At 37.0% G+C, this 19,692-nt stretch overlaps 1 protein-coding gene across 1 annotated transcript in view; it reads left to right on the top strand.

Moving 5' to 3' along the window:
* Window positions 1-19,692, top strand: part of CLTC (clathrin heavy chain) — a 75,607-nt gene that overhangs the window by 53,205 nt on the left and 2,710 nt on the right. Inside the window, exons 15-31 of the mRNA XM_027870292.1 lie at window positions 2,776-2,901; window positions 3,676-3,818; window positions 6,130-6,364; window positions 6,643-6,765; window positions 6,874-7,019; window positions 7,311-7,494; window positions 7,694-7,886; window positions 8,680-8,837; window positions 8,989-9,153; window positions 9,320-9,427; window positions 9,514-9,681; window positions 9,800-9,949; window positions 10,048-10,179; window positions 10,292-10,402; window positions 11,451-11,621; window positions 12,406-12,627; window positions 18,258-18,333. Of these exons, the coding sequence (XP_027726093.1) occupies window positions 2,776-2,901; window positions 3,676-3,818; window positions 6,130-6,364; window positions 6,643-6,765; window positions 6,874-7,019; window positions 7,311-7,494; window positions 7,694-7,886; window positions 8,680-8,837; window positions 8,989-9,153; window positions 9,320-9,427; window positions 9,514-9,681; window positions 9,800-9,949; window positions 10,048-10,179; window positions 10,292-10,402; window positions 11,451-11,621; window positions 12,406-12,627; window positions 18,258-18,333 (2,611 nt within the window). The remainder of the gene's footprint in view (window positions 1-2,775; window positions 2,902-3,675; window positions 3,819-6,129; window positions 6,365-6,642; window positions 6,766-6,873; window positions 7,020-7,310; window positions 7,495-7,693; window positions 7,887-8,679; window positions 8,838-8,988; window positions 9,154-9,319; window positions 9,428-9,513; window positions 9,682-9,799; window positions 9,950-10,047; window positions 10,180-10,291; window positions 10,403-11,450; window positions 11,622-12,405; window positions 12,628-18,257; window positions 18,334-19,692) is intronic.

The raw sequence follows: 19,692 nt of genomic DNA, 5'->3' as shown, positions 1-19,692 counted from the left end.
ACTTTGTATTAAATAACTAAACTCATGGCCTTCCATTCTATAAATTATACCAAGTGCTAAATTCAGCCTAACTTTTCGCCTGGGATAGATTCACCAAAAATATGAAAGCTCTTGTGAAGAGCTACAGCTTTGAGAAACCTAAATTCACATAATCAAAATCAGAACTGCTTCAGGTTATAGACCCACTGTAAGGATAAAGGATTAAATTGGATCACCTTTCTTGTCTTTTCTAGTCTAGGCATCAATTTTACCAAATCTTTATGAATCAATAGTAAAGTACCTTAGTCTCCTTCCTTCCTTCCTTCCTTCCTTCCTTCCTTCCTTCCTTCCTTCCTTCCTTCCTTCCTTTCTCTCTCTCTTTCCTTCTCTTTCTCTCTCTCTCTCTCTCTCTCTCCCCCCAATCAGGATCTCATGAGAAGCAAATGGTGTAGTTGTGGTATATCTTTGGCCTTAGAATTATTTTAAGATCCCCTAAACATTTTTAGTCCAGGATTTCTGTTACCTCTGGGACTACTCTAACTTTCTGGTGTATATAGCCTGAAGGCATTTCATCCAGCCCAGCACTATCCCTTGAATTGAAATGGTGCTTGTGCTTCTTAGTCTTCAGGTTCTGATCAGTTTCAGGGGATAGGGCACAGGTGGTGTTAATCCCTAGACATCAGACCAACTTATGCTTTCTTCTTAGGACTACTTTTATTCTTAACTTTATTCCTTTATGCTGTAACTGTTTTAGTGAGAACATTTATTAGTTTGGTTTGGGGGCACCATTGTAGTAGTCTTAAGATTCTCTGTACGTCTTAGAAAGAGAAGAGGTAAGAATACCCATAAGTGCTCATTTTTATGTTCAGTAAAAAGAGATTTGTGATGAGACGTACACCTAATATAGCTTTTGTGATTATGTGATAGTACTTAACTTCTTAAGATTTCTCCTAAGAGTTAGATGCAGTCTCCAAACCAAAAAAAAATTATACTCTGTAAGAAACTGTGAAACTGTGAATTTAAGTAAGTTAATCTGAAGCCTTAAATCTAGTAGGAAGCTTGAAACTGTTCTCAGTTCACATCTAACAGTGGCTCTAAATGTGTTAGGCAATTGATCAGAATTATTTTAATTGTTCTGAAAATCTTAAATGATTGTAATTGGAGAGCATGGTAAATCAGTATGGTGAAAACACTGGTTACCTTTTGCCTTGCCCAGCTAAGTAGTACCTGTAAGTAAGTAAGTAAGTAAAGAAGTAATTAAACAGATATCTTAGTTTTCTTATTCACTTTCTCAGTTTAAATTAGTGATTTTGAGTAGATTTTACATGCTAGTTGTATTTTTACATTGCTTCAGACAGTAAGTTTTCTGCAGAAACCCTTTAACCTTAAACTGCCTGACGTTATCTCTAAGAGTGCTGAATTCTTAAAGGTCAAAGGAAGTATGTTACTACATTTACATAAAAATAATGCCACAAACAGAACTTGGTTTACTGGTATTCATAGATCACTGAGGAAAAAATTATGTTAATTAGCTACGCTTGTAAAAACAAGGTAATAGAAACACTTTTCCTTTCTTGAGATTATTATAGTATGCAGTAATGTTAAATTTCCTATTATTTTAAGCATTAGCTTGCTTGAAAGACTTTCCTAAATGTGTAAAAACAAGTCTGTAGCTGGGCTGCTTCTTCAGATGCCCAGCCCTTTTTTGGGGGGGGGGGGTTGTTAACCCCTAGATATAGTTTTCCTTCAACCTTCCCTCCCCTAACCCTACATTTTTTAAAATTCTGGAAGTGCTTCATAGTTTACTTATGCTTTGTAGCATTAGATATAACCCAGTTGTGACTATTGGTTAGACCTCAATGATTAGATTTTGTTCTTAGTTTGCAAATGTAGTTTAATTTTTACTCTGTCATTGAGGAAAGTCTCTTAGGTTTCTCAGTTCTCTTTCCTCAGAGTGTCTTAAAAGCATTCATTGAGGAATTTTAGTCTGTCTATAAGTAAATAAATTCCTGATGGAAATTGTTGTTTTTTGTGCTGTTCCTTGTGTCTGTGGAATGTACAGGACATGTACCAGGTAAATCTCCCAGTGCAGGTCTTTCCTACCTGTCCATAGCATCTTTCATGTAAGTTTGTAAGATTATATCCTGGGATGTGTAACACTCAACACAGCTTGATTTATGTAAGGGCATCTTTTTTTTAAGTGCCTGTACTGACCTTAATCTTACTACAGCAACACATGATGCTTCTGTCTCATGGATATCATGTTGCATTGAATGGGTTGAGTTAAAAGCATTTGAGTGGATGGATGCAATAGAATCTGTAAATTGGGAAGGGATGGGACTAAATGTTATCCATCTGCAACAAATGTAGATGAAAGTACTATGATTTTGGAAGAGTGCTTTACTTTCTTAAAGCAGTTATCAAGTGTTGGTCTTGCATTTATTAACATCCCAGTGTGTTAATCCTACTCTCAATGCCAGTGGCAATCAAATTCTGAAGTATAGTTGTTTGTCATACCTGTTGTCCTGTGGTTGTTTAATAGTCTTGTAAATGTGGGCGTGGGAAGGGCCTGCCTTGTGAGGGACTTGTTAGATTACTATTTTGCTGTAGATAGTAGCTAGTGAGTTTACCGATAACCCTGGGAACATGCATACTCAGGTTATTAGGATACTCTTTATACTGAAGATGAGACTACTATAGAAAAATTGATTGCCTTTTTGCATTTAATAAGAACATGGTCATGTCTTAAAACAGACCATATGTGACAGGTAAGGGTTCTCATGTGTTCTTTTTCAGGAAGCAAAACTAACAGACCAGTTACCACTCATCATTGTTTGTGATCGATTTGACTTTGTTCATGACTTGGTGCTCTACTTATATAGAAATAATCTCCAGAAATATATCGAGATTTATGTGCAGAAGGTAAGTACCAAATCAAACACAAAGATTATATGTTATCTTCCATTGGGGGTTTTGGACCATAAAGACCAGTCTTGTTGGACTATGGGGTAAATCATCCATTTTAATCATTGTACTGTAATGCAAGAAACTTGGGTATGTAATAAATAGTAGGGTTATAATTGGTTTTGAAAAACACTGCATTCCTGTCTTTTAGTTCCTTAAGTTTTCCCACGCTGTTGTATCAAATACCTACTTAACTATTTCAAAAGACAAAGCAAACTGGCTCAAGAATTCACTCACATCCCCCATTAAGTCTAGACCTGTGGGGCAGTGTTTTCCTCAGTAACTTTACATAGTGTTATAGTAAAAGAAAAAAATTCTCATATGCAAATAAGGATAAATTTAAGTATTTCAAGGACAAGTGAGACCATTACTGTGAATATTTCTTCCATCTTTGCAGATCTTTATCTTTTTGTGCCTTAGGCATCATGAGTTGTTGAGGTCCAAAAGTCATCTCGTGAGTTTTTCCAAATTTAACTAGGCTAGTCACGTTAGGCCCGTACTCATTACCATTTTAATTTAATAGGACTTACTAGTCCTGACAGTAGTCTTTGAGAATTTTATGTCAAATACATGCTACTGTGATATGTCATAGTAGACTATTGGTAGAGGAATATAAATGAATAAGTTTGTCAGGAACATTCCTTTGCTTAAAAGGATGGAAAAGAATATTATCGAGGGCAGCATTCTTTGAGATGAGTTAATGCTAAAATATTATATCACTGCCTTCTGTAGGTGAATCCAAGTCGTCTTCCTGTAGTTATTGGAGGATTACTTGATGTTGATTGCTCTGAAGATGTCATAAAGAACTTGATTCTTGTAGTGAGAGGTCAGTTCTCTACTGACGAGCTTGTTGCTGAAGTGGAAAAGAGGAACAGGTATGGAAACTCTGTCCTTGTTAAATGAATAAAATGATTTCTTGTCTTTAGCCCAAACTTAATTCTGTTTAGAAAGATAATCAGTGATAAAGGTAGTGTAGTTGATAAGGATTCTTTGTCATTGTGTGTTATTGATTGCTCCTCAATTTTATAGCATCTTCTATTTCTAGGAAGTTGGCTAGACTAGAATGGAAAACAGAAGATCAGGAATTGGAAAAGTGTAACTGTTTATTTGCATAATGGGGAAGTCTATACAATTATTATAAAGCAAAAGGATACTGAATACCAGGTGGAGAACTGTCCTATGTTATCACAACATTGTTTGTGTTCTCTGTTAGAGCTAGAACAATATATAGCTAAATTTGGTATATGCCTAGTGCAGCATATACAATGTGACCAGTGCAGTCAGTACAAAACTAGTTTTTAATGTTACTCCTGAAAAATGTAAAATTCTACACTCTTTGACACATGATTCATTTATGATATGAAGTCATGTGTGTTTGCATAAAGGCTCAAAGCTAGCAGTGCGCAAGTAGCACATGTAGTGTACATTTCAGATCTTGGTTAGGTTATACAAATGCCTTGTCCCAGGTCTTTATGGAAGGATATCTTAAAATTACACTCCGCAACTTCTCTGATCACCAAGGAAAAATGTTGCTTTTTGTAGTATAGGTGGGCTATCTATCTAATGATTGCTAGGTCATCTGAATTTGTAGCTAAACAAAGTGTGCTTTACAAATAGACTAGATAAAAATAGGAATACTGTCTTGATTCGTGCAAAAGAACTTGAACAATAAGGATAACTAGTTAGAAGTGTCCAAGGAAGACAGGAAAATATTAAAATTTCGATAGAGAACTTTAGATAAAGGTTTTTATATGAGCTGGTGATGCAGTGTATTGAGCACTGGTTGGCGTCATATTTGACATTACATATGGCCTCAGATACTTACTAACTGCATAACCCTGGACAAGTTGGTTAATTTTTGCCTGCCTCCATTTCCTCAGCTGTACAGTAGTAATCATAATAATAGCACCTTCATAATAGCACCTTCTTGCCAGTTGTGAGGATCAAATGAAGTAATATTTGTAAAGTTCTTTGTACAGTTCCTGGTATACAATAGATGCTTGAATAAATGCTTTTTAAAAATATCACATGAATGGTACCTTTAATGACATTCATATAATTTAAAGCTTATGAACATTTCAAATATTGGAGAGAAATTAAAGCTTACGAGAAATTAAAGCTTACTTGCCGTAGGTGGCTAAGATCTGCTGAGATAACAGGAATCCAATTAATTTTAGATGCTGTAGTTGTTTGAAGTAGATATTTTAATGTTTAGAAAGGAAAACATAGGTTTAAATGTGTCCTCTCGATCTCATTCTAAATTGCCAAGGTATTTCTATCATCCCATTGTCTTTTTAAAAGACAAATACTAAACCACCAGAGGTCAACTATTGTCTGATTCACTAAAATTTTTGTCATATTGCCTTAATCTAGAAACTTTAATCAGATAATTAAACTTGTCTTCCAGGCAACATAGAATATCTGCTTGGGTTAAAACTAGTTGTAGAATCTTAAGTCCACCTTCACTCATTTTATTACAATAAGATAATGATTCTGTAGTGGTACTTATGACTTAAAATCTGAATCCTACTTTCTCTTTGGCTATTTCTATGCAAAGATTTAAGTAATGGCTAGAAGTAGAGTTAGCCAATAAAAAGCCAACATGTGGCCGAAGCTTACTTAGAGCAGGGAAATCTTTCTTGGAAAAGGTTTTATTCCCAGTTAGTATTAGTATTTCCCGTTAGTCATTATTTATGACAATTCTCCTTTTGGCCATAGATAACAGGGCTCTCCTTTTAGAGCTGAAATTTAGCTCATCCTCTGGGCCTTTGGCTTGTAGTCCCAGGTAAGATTGTTCTTGACTAAACAGCTAAGATTTTTAATATTACCTCATTGAGTTGCTTTTCTGGCTGAGTCTCATGGATGGCTGTACTTGGGTAATACCTCACAGTCAGATCCTAAGTTTTGTAGGTTCAGAAGCTCAGTTTGTAGGTCACTCAAACATTTCATCAGGTATAAATGCTCCGTGCACTGACTACTGTATGTGTTGTATTACCAGGAAAGAATATTTTGCTGTTCACTTTGGCAGCATCTTTTAACAATTTGGATAATGTAATAGTAATACTAGTAGCTAACATTTATATTGTGCTTTAAAGGTTTGAAAGCACTTTACAAGTATTGCATTTTAGAGATTACACCAAGGGTCAGATGGGTATTTATAATAAAGGTTTGTGTGTTTTTTCCTAGATTAAAACTTCTACTGCCTTGGCTAGAAGCCAGAATTCATGAGGGTTGTGAGGAGCCTGCTACTCACAATGCATTAGCTAAAATCTACATTGACAGTAACAACAACCCGGAAAGATTTCTTCGTGAAAATCCCTATTATGACAGTCGTGTTGTTGGAAAGTATTGTGAGAAGAGGGATCCCCACTTAGCATGTGTGGCTTATGAACGTGGCCAGTGTGATCTGGAACTTATTAATGTGCGTATCTTTCATATTGTGAATAGAAAAGACTCTACCAACTGTATATGCTAAGAGTTTGTGGGGATGGGTTTAGGTAGTTCTCAGAACTGGAGTAGATTATTTTAAAGAACTTTTATATCAGTGAATACCTTTTTTCTTTCATTATGTCAGGAATAGAACTATAGTTTTGTTTTTTAAACAGTGGAAAATAGGCATGGGATATTTTTTTTTTTTGATAGGAGAGAGGTGGTTAGACCTAGCTTTAAGTTTTAAACTTTCTCTCTCCTGTTATGTAGGTTTGCAATGAAAACTCTCTCTTCAAAAGTCTTTCCCGCTATTTGGTTCGCCGTAAGGATCCAGAGCTTTGGGGTAGTGTTCTCTTAGAGAGCAACCCTTACAGGAGGCCCCTGATTGACCAGGTAAGAGTGGTTATGATGCATTGACAGTTCTAGCTGTTCTTGTCACTGGCAAAGGGTAGGAGAGAGGGGCAGGTCTTTAACTTGAGTTTCTTGTTCTTAATATTTTAGGTTGTACAGACAGCCTTGTCTGAGACTCAGGATCCTGAAGAGGTGTCTGTTACTGTCAAGGCATTCATGACTGCAGACCTTCCCAATGAACTTATTGAACTATTGGAGAAAATTGTTCTTGACAATTCAGTGTTCAGTGAACACAGGTATGTTGTGAGTGATAGCTCTTTGTGGTATATTCCATTTGATGCTCACATCATGTGTAAGATTTTTATAAATGGTGGCAGAGGCACAGCTAAATTATTTTTGTTTTGGCTACAGCTTGAGTAAGTCTTGAAAGAAAAGAAATGACTTTCTTGTATGGCTATGATTATGAATACTTCCAACTTATGCCCACCTTCCCCTTCCAACCATCCAGATTTGATATTCATATGTATTTATGCCTAATAGTTTCTTGAACATATTACATTCAAGTGATGCTAACTTGTCCTTAATAGGAATCTACAAAACCTCCTTATCCTCACTGCAATTAAAGCCGACCGTACCCGTGTTATGGAATATATCAACCGACTAGATAATTATGATGCTCCTGATATTGCTAATATTGCAATCAGCAATGAGTTGTTTGAGGAGGCATTTGCCATTTTCAGGAAATTTGATGTCAATACGTCAGCTGTGCAGGTAAAACTTCAGTCAGCCATTTATGACAAATTATTTAACCTCATATTCCTTTCATTCCAGTTAATAGTTGTATACACCCTTATTATAGCAATAAAAAGGCAAGTTGCCAGCAATTTTTTTCTGTTAGTTGTAGAAAAGCCCAAATTTAACTAATTTAGCCATTGCCTTCACTACTAATTTTTAAAAATTTATTTCTTAGGTCTTGATTGAACACATTGGAAACCTGGATCGTGCATATGAGTTTGCTGAACGCTGCAATGAACCTGCAGTATGGAGTCAGCTTGCAAAGGCTCAGTTGCAGAAAGGGATGGTGAAAGAAGCCATTGATTCCTATATCAAAGCAGATGATCCTTCATCTTACATGGAAGTTGTTCAGGCTGCCAATACTAGTGGTATGACTCAAATGTTTCAGGGGCACATATGTTATCTAGTCCTCAATTAAAGCTGAGTAGTGAATAGTCCTGAGTTGTGTTGGAGCCCCATAAGACCTTAACCCTAGACTTCAGTTTCCTTATCTGTAAAGTAAGGGGGTTGGATTAAATGGTTTCTGAGATACCTTCCTTCTTTAGATCATAGATCTAAAGATCTGATCTCGAAATTTAAGTTGCCTTCTCAGGTGTCAATCTGTCTTAAAAAAAAAAAACCAAAAAACAAAAGACTTGAAACTATATTGCCTAAACTTGAACTCTCATGGGATGTTGCTTAAGCGTCATGTGCTTCTTTTACCTTATGTTTTCTCCCGTTATGGGGATGGGGGTGAATAGGAGGGAATGCCTATCTTGCCTGTTATAACAATAAGATTTTTCTTTTAGCCTTACCTATCAAGAAAAAGAAACTGGTTAATTCTTTGCTGTTATGGCAGGAAGATAGAATAATTTCAGACTCATCTAATTTATCACTATTTCTGTAGGAGGCTTTTTGGAGGCTTCTTTTTTTTGGCTAGGCAGTGGGGTTAAGTGACTTGTGTAGGGTCACACAGCTAGTAAATGTCAAGTGTCTGAGGCCAGATTTGAACTCGGGTCCTCCTGACTCCAAGGCCAGTGCTCTATCCGCTGCGCCACCTAGCTGCCCCTAGGAAGCTCTTTTTTAAGGGAAATGAAATGATACCATTTAAGATTCTTCACTTTATTAATAGGGCTTTCTAGGGGGATTTTCCATGTAGCTTATTTTTCTTTCTATCTCCAGGCAACTGGGAAGAACTGGTTAAGTACCTGCAAATGGCTCGCAAGAAGGCTCGTGAGTCCTATGTAGAAACGGAACTGATCTTTGCTCTGGCTAAGACCAATCGCCTTGCAGAGCTGGAGGAATTCATCAATGGGCCAAATAATGCTCATATTCAACAAGTAAGGTTCTTGTTCCATTTCTTTCAGGAGCTGTTGAACAGCTCTTGTGTGAAGTGTGACTAGTATCAGCAAATCACAGCTCAGGAGCTAGGTAGAAGGAGAATTATGTATGGCTGAGACTGATAACCAACTGTTTTTTTTTCCCCCCCAGGTTGGGGACCGTTGTTATGATGAGAAAATGTATGATGCTGCTAAATTGTTGTACAACAATGTTTCCAATTTTGGTCGCTTGGCATCTACCCTAGTTCACTTGGGTGAATATCAGGCAGCTGTTGATGGGGCCCGGAAAGCTAACAGCACTAGAACATGGAAGGAGGTACCTGGAAACATAATTTCAGATTTCTTTAAAAGTTAGGATAAACTTTCAGACCTTTGCTCTTCCCTAGGAGGGATCTTTCAGCAGCGCCATACCTACATTAGATCATCAGCCAGCTATGTAGCTGTTTTTCTTAGAGACAATCATCTGTATTTCATATCCCTAGGTCTGCTTTGCCTGTGTAGATGGGAAAGAGTTCCGCTTGGCCCAGATGTGTGGGCTTCATATTGTGGTACACGCCGATGAACTAGAGGAGCTCATAAACTACTATCAGGTAATGAAGAAGGGTCTTTGACATTCATGACCCCCACATACCACAAGGAACAGCCCTTGTTTGAATGGTGCATTTCTTTCTTTCAGGATCGAGGGTACTTTGAAGAACTGATAACCATGTTGGAAGCAGCACTGGGGCTTGAGCGAGCCCACATGGGAATGTTTACTGAATTAGCAATTCTCTACTCAAAATTCAAGCCACAGAAAATGAGGGAACATTTGGAGTTGTTCTGGTCCAGAGTGAATATTCCAAAGGTAGATTATCTTTGTTGAATGGCTAAAACTATAATACTGGATACTAATCTATTTGAAATGTATTAAATGGAATTAGCCCACATTTACTAGTACCTTAATCTTTTTTTCCTATATGCAGGTGCTAAGGGCTGCAGAACAAGCACATCTTTGGGCAGAGCTGGTATTTTTATATGATAAATATGAAGAATATGACAATGCCATAATTACTATGATGAATCATCCAACAGATGCATGGAAAGAAGGACAGTTTAAAGATATCATTACCAAGGTAGACATGTGCCATCAGAATGTGAAATCTTTGTATATTGAATTCTTTGAATTAAAATAAACCTAACTTCAACCTATATTTGAATCTTCCCATTTCAGGTAGCCAATGTGGAACTGTATTATAGAGCAATACAATTCTATTTAGAATTCAAGCCTCTGCTACTAAATGACCTTCTGATGGTACTGTCTCCAAGACTGGATCACACTCGTGCTGTCAACTATTTCAGTAAGGTAATGGTTTTAACTAATCCTACTTAGAGGGTGCTTATCTGAGCCCTGAGTATTTTTCTAAGTAACTTGGATTTAAAATGTGCTACATTAACTCCATAATCTTGTTTCAAAGGTTAAACAGCTTCCATTGGTTAAACCATACCTACGCTCAGTTCAAAACCATAACAACAAATCGGTGAATGAATCATTAAATAACCTCTTCATTACAGAAGAAGATTACCAGGTAAAACATTTTTGGCTCTTTGGTATGCCTTTGAACACTTAGTTATAGTCATAGGAAAAATGGGTAAATTACAAGGCCTTATATTTTTACTTTATTCTTTCCTTCTGGTTTATAAAGTAGGTTGTAGGTAATAAAAGGTTTTTTATAACACTGATTCAGCTTTATTCATGTGACTTGGAGCCTAAACAGTGATACTATGAGGTTTGAGAAATTTTCATGTATAAATGCTTTAATGACTAAAGCAGAATGCTCCAAAACCCTGCTAGAAGTGTTTGGGTTTTTTGTTTTTTGTTGAGGGTTTTTTTGTGGGAGGGGCTGGTGGTGGAGGGAAAAGCTTTGACTACCCTTATATAGCAACCTAAAGAATAGAATCTAAAGAATAGAAAATGTTTGGCCCCTTAAGCTCCCCAAACTTAAGTTTCACCTTGAAATAACTGTTCCAGTCATTTTATTCTGTTTTTTTTTCTTTTTTCTCTACTTCCTGACCATTAACTTATGACAGTTTGGTATGGTAACTGAAGTATTTGATCCAAATCCTGACCCTGATAATACTAGTCATCTGCAAATCATTCCAAGCCTTAAGTTTCCTATGTGAAATACTTTACATATTTCAAAGTGCTATATTGATGTTGGTTTGATTACTGACAGAAGGGCAAATGTTTGCCTGTATCAAACTTTTTAGTGAGGATTCTTAAGACAATAAAGTTAATAGGCATTTAGTCTAGACCAGGTCCATTTCTCTCCCAAGAATAGAAATTGGTTTGCAGAGCACAAATCTAAAAACCTCACAACCAAATCCAAATTGTTTGCCAATTTTGAGCATGTTTGAAAGAAAAAAAAAACCTTCAAAGCATTGCTTTTGTTATAAACATTTTTATAGTCCAAACAGACTTAGTGGAAGAAACTTGTGGATTATTCACATGGCTAATGTTTAGATACAAAATATTATGGCAGGTTTTGTTTCAGTAATGCCAGTGGTAGGACTGAACACAAATTTTTAAAGATGTTACGTCAGTTTGTTCTTTTAATTTCTTTTTTTTTTTTTAAGGCACTGAGAACGTCAATAGATGCATATGACAATTTTGATAATATTTCTCTTGCTCAACGTTTGGAGAAACATGAACTTATTGAATTTAGAAGAATTGCTGCGTATCTCTTCAAAGGCAACAATCGCTGGAAACAGAGTGTAGAGCTATGCAAGAAAGACCGACTTTATAAGGTAGATAAAGTTAAGAGTAGAAGGGAAGGGGGAGTCTAACCTAAAGTAAATAGGAAAAAAAACCTTGAAAAAAGACCATTTCCAAGACTGGATTATGAACCTCTGTCTTAATCATAAGGGATACTTTCAGATTTTGTGTTCTATAAAACGATCATTGTTGTATACCTTAAGGAAGACATCAAAACTCTCACACGGGACAGATCAAAGTATTTAACTCTTAAAGTAGTATATTAGTCTCCAGTGCAATCTAGTTAATGCAAAATGAATTTATCAGTGTGAAATCTTTTTGCTTTTTGGCTTTTTGGTGTGGCAGTTGGGATTAAGTAACTTGCCCAGGATCACACAGTTAGTGAGTGTTATGGGTCTGAGGCCAGGTTTGAACTCAGGTCCTTCTGACTCCAAGGCTAGAGCTCTATCCACTGTGCCACCTAGCTGCCCCTAGTGTGAAATCTTCTGCTGAGTTTTGCTGCTCCCCATGTCCTCCCTCCTCCCACTTAAAAAAAAAAAGCCTCACAAAACTAAAGTAGTAAACTGAGGTAAAGCTTAATTTCTGGGCGGTATTGCTCTATTTTCTCATCTAGCTCAACTCAAATCAATGTAAGATATTTTGAGGGTGCCATGTCCTCCTTAATGTAAGGGGCTTGGGCTCATTCTGTTCCTTTTGTGATTTTTAAAACCCCGATGCATAATAAAATGCAGTCCATTCCACCCACACACACACCCACACACACACACACACACACACACACAATTCTTTAAAAAAATTTCCCTTTCTTATTCTTAGGATGCAATGCAGTATGCCTCTGAATCCAAAGATACAGAGTTGGCAGAAGAGCTGCTACAGTGGTTTTTGCAGGAAGAAAAGAGAGAGTGCTTTGGAGCTTGTCTCTTCACCTGTTATGATCTCTTAAGACCAGATGTTGTGTTGGAAACTGCGTGGAGGCACAATATCATGGACTTTGCCATGCCCTATTTTATCCAGGTCATGAAGGAATACTTGTCCAAGGTAAGGAGTTATCTTTTAAACATATTCATCAATAATTGCTTCAAGCAAATGCAAAATTTCATGTACAGTCTTAGGTTTCAGAGGTGAGATTCTTTAAGTAGATTTGATTTGTTTCAAATCAATTATGTAAAAATGGCTCTAATTCTTGTTACTCAGGGTCCCCTACCCCATTGCCCTGCCCACTTTGACATCTGAGGCACTGGAAATGACTTCTCAGTATATCACCCTAGTGTGTGTATGAGTAAGGTCACTTCTAAGTTCTTCCTCTCTCCCCACCCTTTTTATCTCTTGGTGAAGAAACTCATTTCTTCAGAACAATCCTTCCCCCAATCCAGTATTCAGAAGTCTCAGTAGTAATTCACATCCATTAGCCAGATGTTTATAACTAATAAAATGAATTGCCTTTATGCCAATTATATCCTTTTGTAGCTTGATTTTTTAGTAGTAGTAATAGTGTGTTTGTGGCCTTAGGAAGTGGCACATACTTTTCTGATAGGTTGCACCTGATGGTATTGATTATCAAAGGAAATTGACTTAACTAAACATTAACAGGTAAATTAAATTGGGGGGCCTAATTATACATTTGTGAAACTTTGTCTTACCAAACTTGCCTTTTTGGAATTGCTGTCTTTTGTGTAAATATATTTAGAAAAAAGGCACTTTTCTCTACTTTTTTACGATTCCTCTGGGCTTAGTTTTAGGTCTTGCAATAAAGAAAGTCTTTGGAGACCAACAAGGATTTTTGTACCTTCCTTACCACACTCCCTCATCTAGTGATTTTACTATTCTAACATAGGGAAATATACTCTAAGAGAACCTATTTATCCTGTCTTGAGGAATAAGATAGGTGCCTAAAATATGGATGACTCATCAGATCGGCATACTTGATTATTTGTTTTTTAAAGAACATTTGCCTAATGGTTCACATAAAATTGCTATTTCTTTTTTCCTTCAATTAACTACTTTTTAGGTTCCAAAGTATTTGGTTAGTTTAAGCAAAAAAAAAAAAAGACATCAATAAAGTGCTACAGAAATCAAGTAGTTAGTCAATGAAATGTTACTTTCTCTCCATAGTCACAGAGATCTCTTCTAATGTGCTTAATAGCTAATATTGTGATGAGGGGCTCTTAGCTGCTGTTAAATTAAGTGCTATACATTTACTGTGGATTAAGCTGCTTCTCACTTTAGTATAAATACACTTTTTTTGCAATAGACTTTGAAGTTAAACTGATTTGACTCTAAAGTTTGCTTCCAGTGTGCCCTTTATTTTCACTTCTCCTGTACCTTTTTAGTGGTGAATTATTTCTCCCCTAAACCTTTGTTGCTGATTCTACCTTTTTATGCTCAATATGGAATTTAATTTTTTCTAAGCTGCACCTTCTGAATTCCTTTGCAGGTTGATGCAATAAAGGAAAAGGTGAAAGTTGATTCTTTTCCATCTTTAAGTCTGGAGGACTAAGTCTAAGAAATCTGCATGATTTTTTTTCCTTCCTACCTTTTCTACACTGCTGCTGCTGCTTTTTTTCCCCCCAACAAAATTTCACTAAAGCCTCTGCAAGTCCTTTGAAACATATCTACAATAGAGCTGTAGGAAATTAGTAGATGTTTGCTACTAATCGGCCAATAGTCCTTTAGGAAGGGCAGGAGGCTAATCAGTAGTTGGTTCACAGTCTCTTAAAAATGTCTTTTAAAAAATAGGATGCTGAGATGTTTTCCTTATTCAATCCAAAGTATAAGAGATTTCTCTGTCAGGGTATCTGGACCATAGTAGGATTTTCTCTCAAATACATGGAACAAATTAAATTAAAACAGCCTCTGGTTTGACTTTTGCAACCCTGCCTGACAGTTGATGAAAAATATATGCCCTAACGGCTTTTCTTACTTCACATTGAAGGACTGTGATCCAGTTTCTGATCTCTTGATTATTACTAATTTTTTTGCTAAAAGTAGAGAGAAGATACTAGCTGCTTCCGAAGTGACTTTCCTCATGTTTCTCTGGGTGTCCAGTTCTTATGGTGCTAGTACATTCTCAAGAAAAAAGTGAAATTCTTTTTAATAAAAAATAAGTTTTAATACAATTTAACTTGATGTATCTTGTTGCTGAGCCAGCATGGAATATTTCATTTTATGATGACCACAGTATTAGCAGCTGTCTTTTTTTGGCATCAGGCACATCTTTAAAACCCCTGTCAGTTTGTTCTCTTCCTGATGTTGGTTTATTCCTAGGAAGATCTTATAAATGTTGCTTATAGCCCCTGCCTCCTTGATTAGACTTCTCTGCATCCCAATATAAATGAAAGGCTTTGAAAACTTGTATCACATTCAAAGAATGTGGTTGGTGGCCAGGGGCTGGGAAAGCAGAAGGAGGATGACACAAATTCTTAAAAGCGTTTGGAAGGGCTTATATTGAACCCAAATGAAATCACCACTGGAACTTAGGGCAAACCTGAGTAAAATACATTGTGTGTGAGGCTCTTCAGCAGCTAGTAAGCAAGGCAGTAAGAAAGCGTGTGTGTGAAAAACGGGTAATTGAACTGCAGTGTATGCATTGTTTAAACTGAGCATGTACAACAGTCATTGCAATTACATCACACTATTTCTGAAACTCTAAAGCATTGCTGTGGGCTGTGTGTGTTTCTTGGGAGCCTGTATGGCAACAACCATCTTCAGACCTCACTTCTTGCTTCAGTACTTTTGCCTTTTTTTCATGCACACATACACAAGATAACTGACTGCATGTTAACTTTTCCTCTGCAGCTTATTGCAGTCTTTGTGGAAAAGCCTTTTTACATTTTAATGATCTTTCAAATAGCGTGGATGAACTGAACCCAGTGACATGCTTACTTGTCTTTTTATTCAAGGATCAGAAACTTTTGTTACAGCTCTTTTAACAAAAGCTTGTGTTCATTAAAACATTCTCCGCTTTTTCATTCAAGCAAACTGGGTCAATGAAAGCTAAAATTGGATATTTCTCTGCCAGAGGCTGTCCCTGTGTCTGGAAAAATCTAAACTTTTTGCTTAGCTTGATGCTACCCCTTCAGTATTCCTCCTTTCCTGTGCCCAGCCTGCCTATGTCAGTGCTTGGGTATTTCAACATTCTAGTGTGTCTAAATCTTCCATTTGTCTCTATAACAGGAGTTATGTTGAGCATATTACCCTAATGTGGACTTTAAACAGGCATTTACTTAAGATTCCCCCCTTCCCCTTAAAATCTATAAACATTTGTAATTTTTTTTAATAGTTGCTTGAGTAAATTACTCAGCATGATTTGATTCTGGGAATTTTCATAAGATCCCGAGTAATAATTTGATGGCATAGAGCTTTATTAACAGACTCAAGAGCTGTGGATTTATTTTTGACGGATTAACTCTAGTTTGCAGAAATGTACTTTTGGATAATAATGCTTACATACTAGTGTTTAGCTTGTCATTTTTTTAGGGTATTTTGGGACATAAACATCTAGGCTGCAATATTCCTTTTTTTGCCTTTTGTAGAACACTTTCCTGGGGAAGGATAACCCCACTTCATCTGAAGAGTCTATGGTTGACCTTCAGTTTATGGTTTAATTTCTGTAGGTAAACTGGTCTTTTGCATAATTATTATGGATTATAGCGTAATATAAAGTATTAAGTATATGGAAACCTTTCACTGTTGGATCCACTGTGGGCAGAGAGTTAACTTTTGAGAAACCAAACAGTAACTAATGCTTTAATTATTAACACATATAGCGCTTTAAAGTTGATAAAGCACTTTATATATATATTTGATTTGAGTTTCATAACAACCCTGTGGGGTAGGTACTATGGATGTTGCCTCCATTTTGCAAATTAGAAACTAAAGCTAAGAGAAGTTCAGTTGGTTGGCCAGGGTAACACAGCTAGTAAGTGTGTGAAGCAAACCTGGCTGTCATGCTTTGCATTGTGAAACCTCAAAGCCAAGTCTTACACTTTAACAGCCCTGTATATATCTTGATTATTACAGCTTTTCATAACATTTTGGTGTTTATAACTCCACATATCTTTTTGAAAGATACTAAACTGTCTTCCCCTTTACTATAAATCAAGGTACCATGACTTTGAGAAATTATGTACATAATGTTCTGAAAGTAAAACCTAATAAGATAGGGAGACTTGGCCATATATAATGATAGACCCAGACTGTTCTTTGTATTCTCACATGTTGTTGGTTAGGCCCCAGTGGCACATTACTGCCTGTCCCCTACACACACACACACACACACACACACACACACACGCATACGCATGCATGTGCATCACACGTGGGCTCTTTCCTCTCCTTTCTCCTCTTTCTCCTCCTGTTTCTTTGTCCTCTCTCTCTCCCTCTCTCCTCTCTTCTTTCTCTACTGCCTGCCCCTTCCATGTATGTACAAACATGCATACATGTTACTGCCTGCCTTTTATACACACACACACGCGTGCGTGCGAGTACCACAAGTAGGCTCTCTCCTCTTTCTCTTCTCTTTCTCTTCCCTCTTTCTCTACTGCCTGCCCCCTTCATGTATGCACAAACGTGCACACATATTACTGTCTGCCTTTTGCGCGCGCACACACACACACATACCCCCACCCTCTGCCTACAGTGCCCCCCATCTCCCACTCCACATTTCCTTTAAGCTACTGGATTCCTCCCTAGCCACATTTTTGGGGTCCCATTTCTTCCTTTCCACATGTTTTGGTAATTAGTGTGACTTTAGCCACTTAGCAAAGTAGCTAGTCTATTAGTCTTTGCTGAATAGGCCTGCATCTGTGATTTATTGGTATAGGGAAATTTCCCATATGAAGAACTTTGTTTCAATCAGTACAGATCAGCACCTCTTCTGCAGTTGCTGTTCTGAGTAGCCTTAGGCACTGGTCTCCCTCAGGGTCACACACAACTGATGTGTCAGAGGTGAGACTTTAACCCAGATCCTTCTGAGCCAGGCCAGCTTTCCATTATACCACACTGCTTCTCATAGTCTTTTTCTGGCCTTTAAATAAAAGTATAGTTACATGTACAAAAAGAGTTTGGTCAAAATAAAGCTAGGTAGATATCATGTAATATTAATGTGTAGCCTTTTAAAAAAGAAAATGGAGCCTGGAGTTACTTAGGTCTTGAAAGCTTCAGGAAAGGCTTAACTTGTGTCATCTGGACCCATACAGTCTTGACAAAGTATAGTTTACAGTGCCATTGTTAATCTTTGTCAAGTTAGCCTGCTGGTTTTACTTTTTGAGAAAGTTACTTTATTTTGGTGAGGGATGCTCTCCTCTTTTCCAAGAATTCGTCAGTTTCTTCTGGTCCCGTTTAACTAGGAGGCAAACTTCAGTTTAAATGGTTCCCTCTCCTCTTCCTCCTTCCCTCAGGCTGCATCCTAGCATGTCCAGTTTTAGCCTGGCGTGAGCTTTTGACAGTTATAAATCCCTCCTTCTTGAGGGTTTATAACAACAATGCTGAAAAACAACCTTGACTGATGTATGACCATAACCATTTGAATCTGAGGGGGCCTGAGAATGTTCTTTCAAGTCCGGTTTTGACAGTATTTAACACACTAAGGCTTTTCCACTTTCTGCCAGAAAAAAATAGGTGTATGAAGCCTTTTTGGGTGTTGATTAGCATTACCTGTTTTTCTCCAGGTGGATAAACTGGATGCTTCTGAATCTCTGAGAAAAGAAGAGGAGCAGGCTACAGAGACGCAACCCATCGTTTATGGTAATGCCACTTATTTGCAGATATAAACAGTGGATTGATTTAAACTTTATTAATAAATATACCACAAAATAGGAACAGAAATGGTTAAATAAGAAACTTGGCTTTCAGTTAATAGGAAGTTTTATGAGATGACAAAATAAAGGAAGACCATCAGCCTATTTTACTATTTAAGAAACTGGTCATAAACCCATGAAAAGTTTCTCAGAGCACTACTCATTTTCATGTTGAACACAACTCCTAAATAGGTCATGTTATTTGAACCCTACTTGCTCATTTAGTGTTAAAAAAAAAAAAATAGTATTCCTGCAGTGATGATACATCCAGATAATCAGAACACTGAAGGGGGTAGAGAACTACCTTTCATCTAAATTTCTACCATATAGGTATAGAGCTTAGCAAAATTGCCCTTCTTTTTTTCCAATTTTTTTTTCTGTCTTTTTAGGCAATTGGGGTTAAGTGACTTGCTCAGGGTCACACAGCTAGTAAGTGTCAGGTGTTTGGTCTGAGGCTGAATTTGATCTCAGATCCTCCTGACTCCAAGGCCGGTGCTCTATCCACTGCGCCACCTAGCTGCCCGCATCTTCTTTCTTTATAACATTTAATTCTCAAATTAATATTAGAGACTCACAGATGGGCTATCATTTATCAGCTTACTTTTGATTCCATCTATCAAATAATAGACCCATAGCTAGTTGACTGACTAATGAATGAAAAATATGTAGTGTTTAATAAGTTTAATAAATATTATCAAATAAGTAATACATTGAAATTTCCTTAGTAGCTTAAGGAGCAATTAGAAATTGAAGAATTTTGTCTGTTGAAAAAAAAATTTTAAACATAGCATTGCTGCTAGACATGATGATACATGCTTGTAATTCTTGCTACTGGGGGGCTAAGGCTAGTGAATCATTTGATCTCAGAACATCCGAGCTGTAGTAGGGCTAAGGGAATTGTGTGTCCACACCAAGTCTTGCACCAATATGGGGGAGTCTTTAGAACAGGGGGACACCAGACTAAGGAGGTGCAACAAACCTAGCTTAGTAACAAAGCAGGTCAAAGCAGTGTCAGTCATTATTGGTTTTAGACCCCATGAGTGACCAGTGCAGTTCCAGCTGGGCAAGATATGGAGACTATCTCCCAAATAAATGTGTGTATGTATGTACATGCATATACATATACACATACCTACCTTCATACACACATTCACATACATATACACTGCTTCTTCTTTAAACGAATAAATTTGCTTAACCTGATCCCCAGATCATTTCTTGGATACAAGTTAAATCTTGGGTAAATAGGTAAGGTAAATAGATTATTTGATATGAAAATTTAAACTAAAAAGCTTTAAAAAATTTG

The sequence above is a fragment of the Vombatus ursinus genome, unplaced genomic scaffold, assembly GCF_900497805.2.
Source record: "Vombatus ursinus unplaced genomic scaffold, bare-nosed wombat genome assembly UNPS02014797.1, whole genome shotgun sequence".
Taxonomy (NCBI): Eukaryota; Metazoa; Chordata; class Mammalia; order Diprotodontia; family Vombatidae; genus Vombatus; species Vombatus ursinus.
This window is presented reverse-complemented; position numbering and strand designations above follow the sequence as displayed.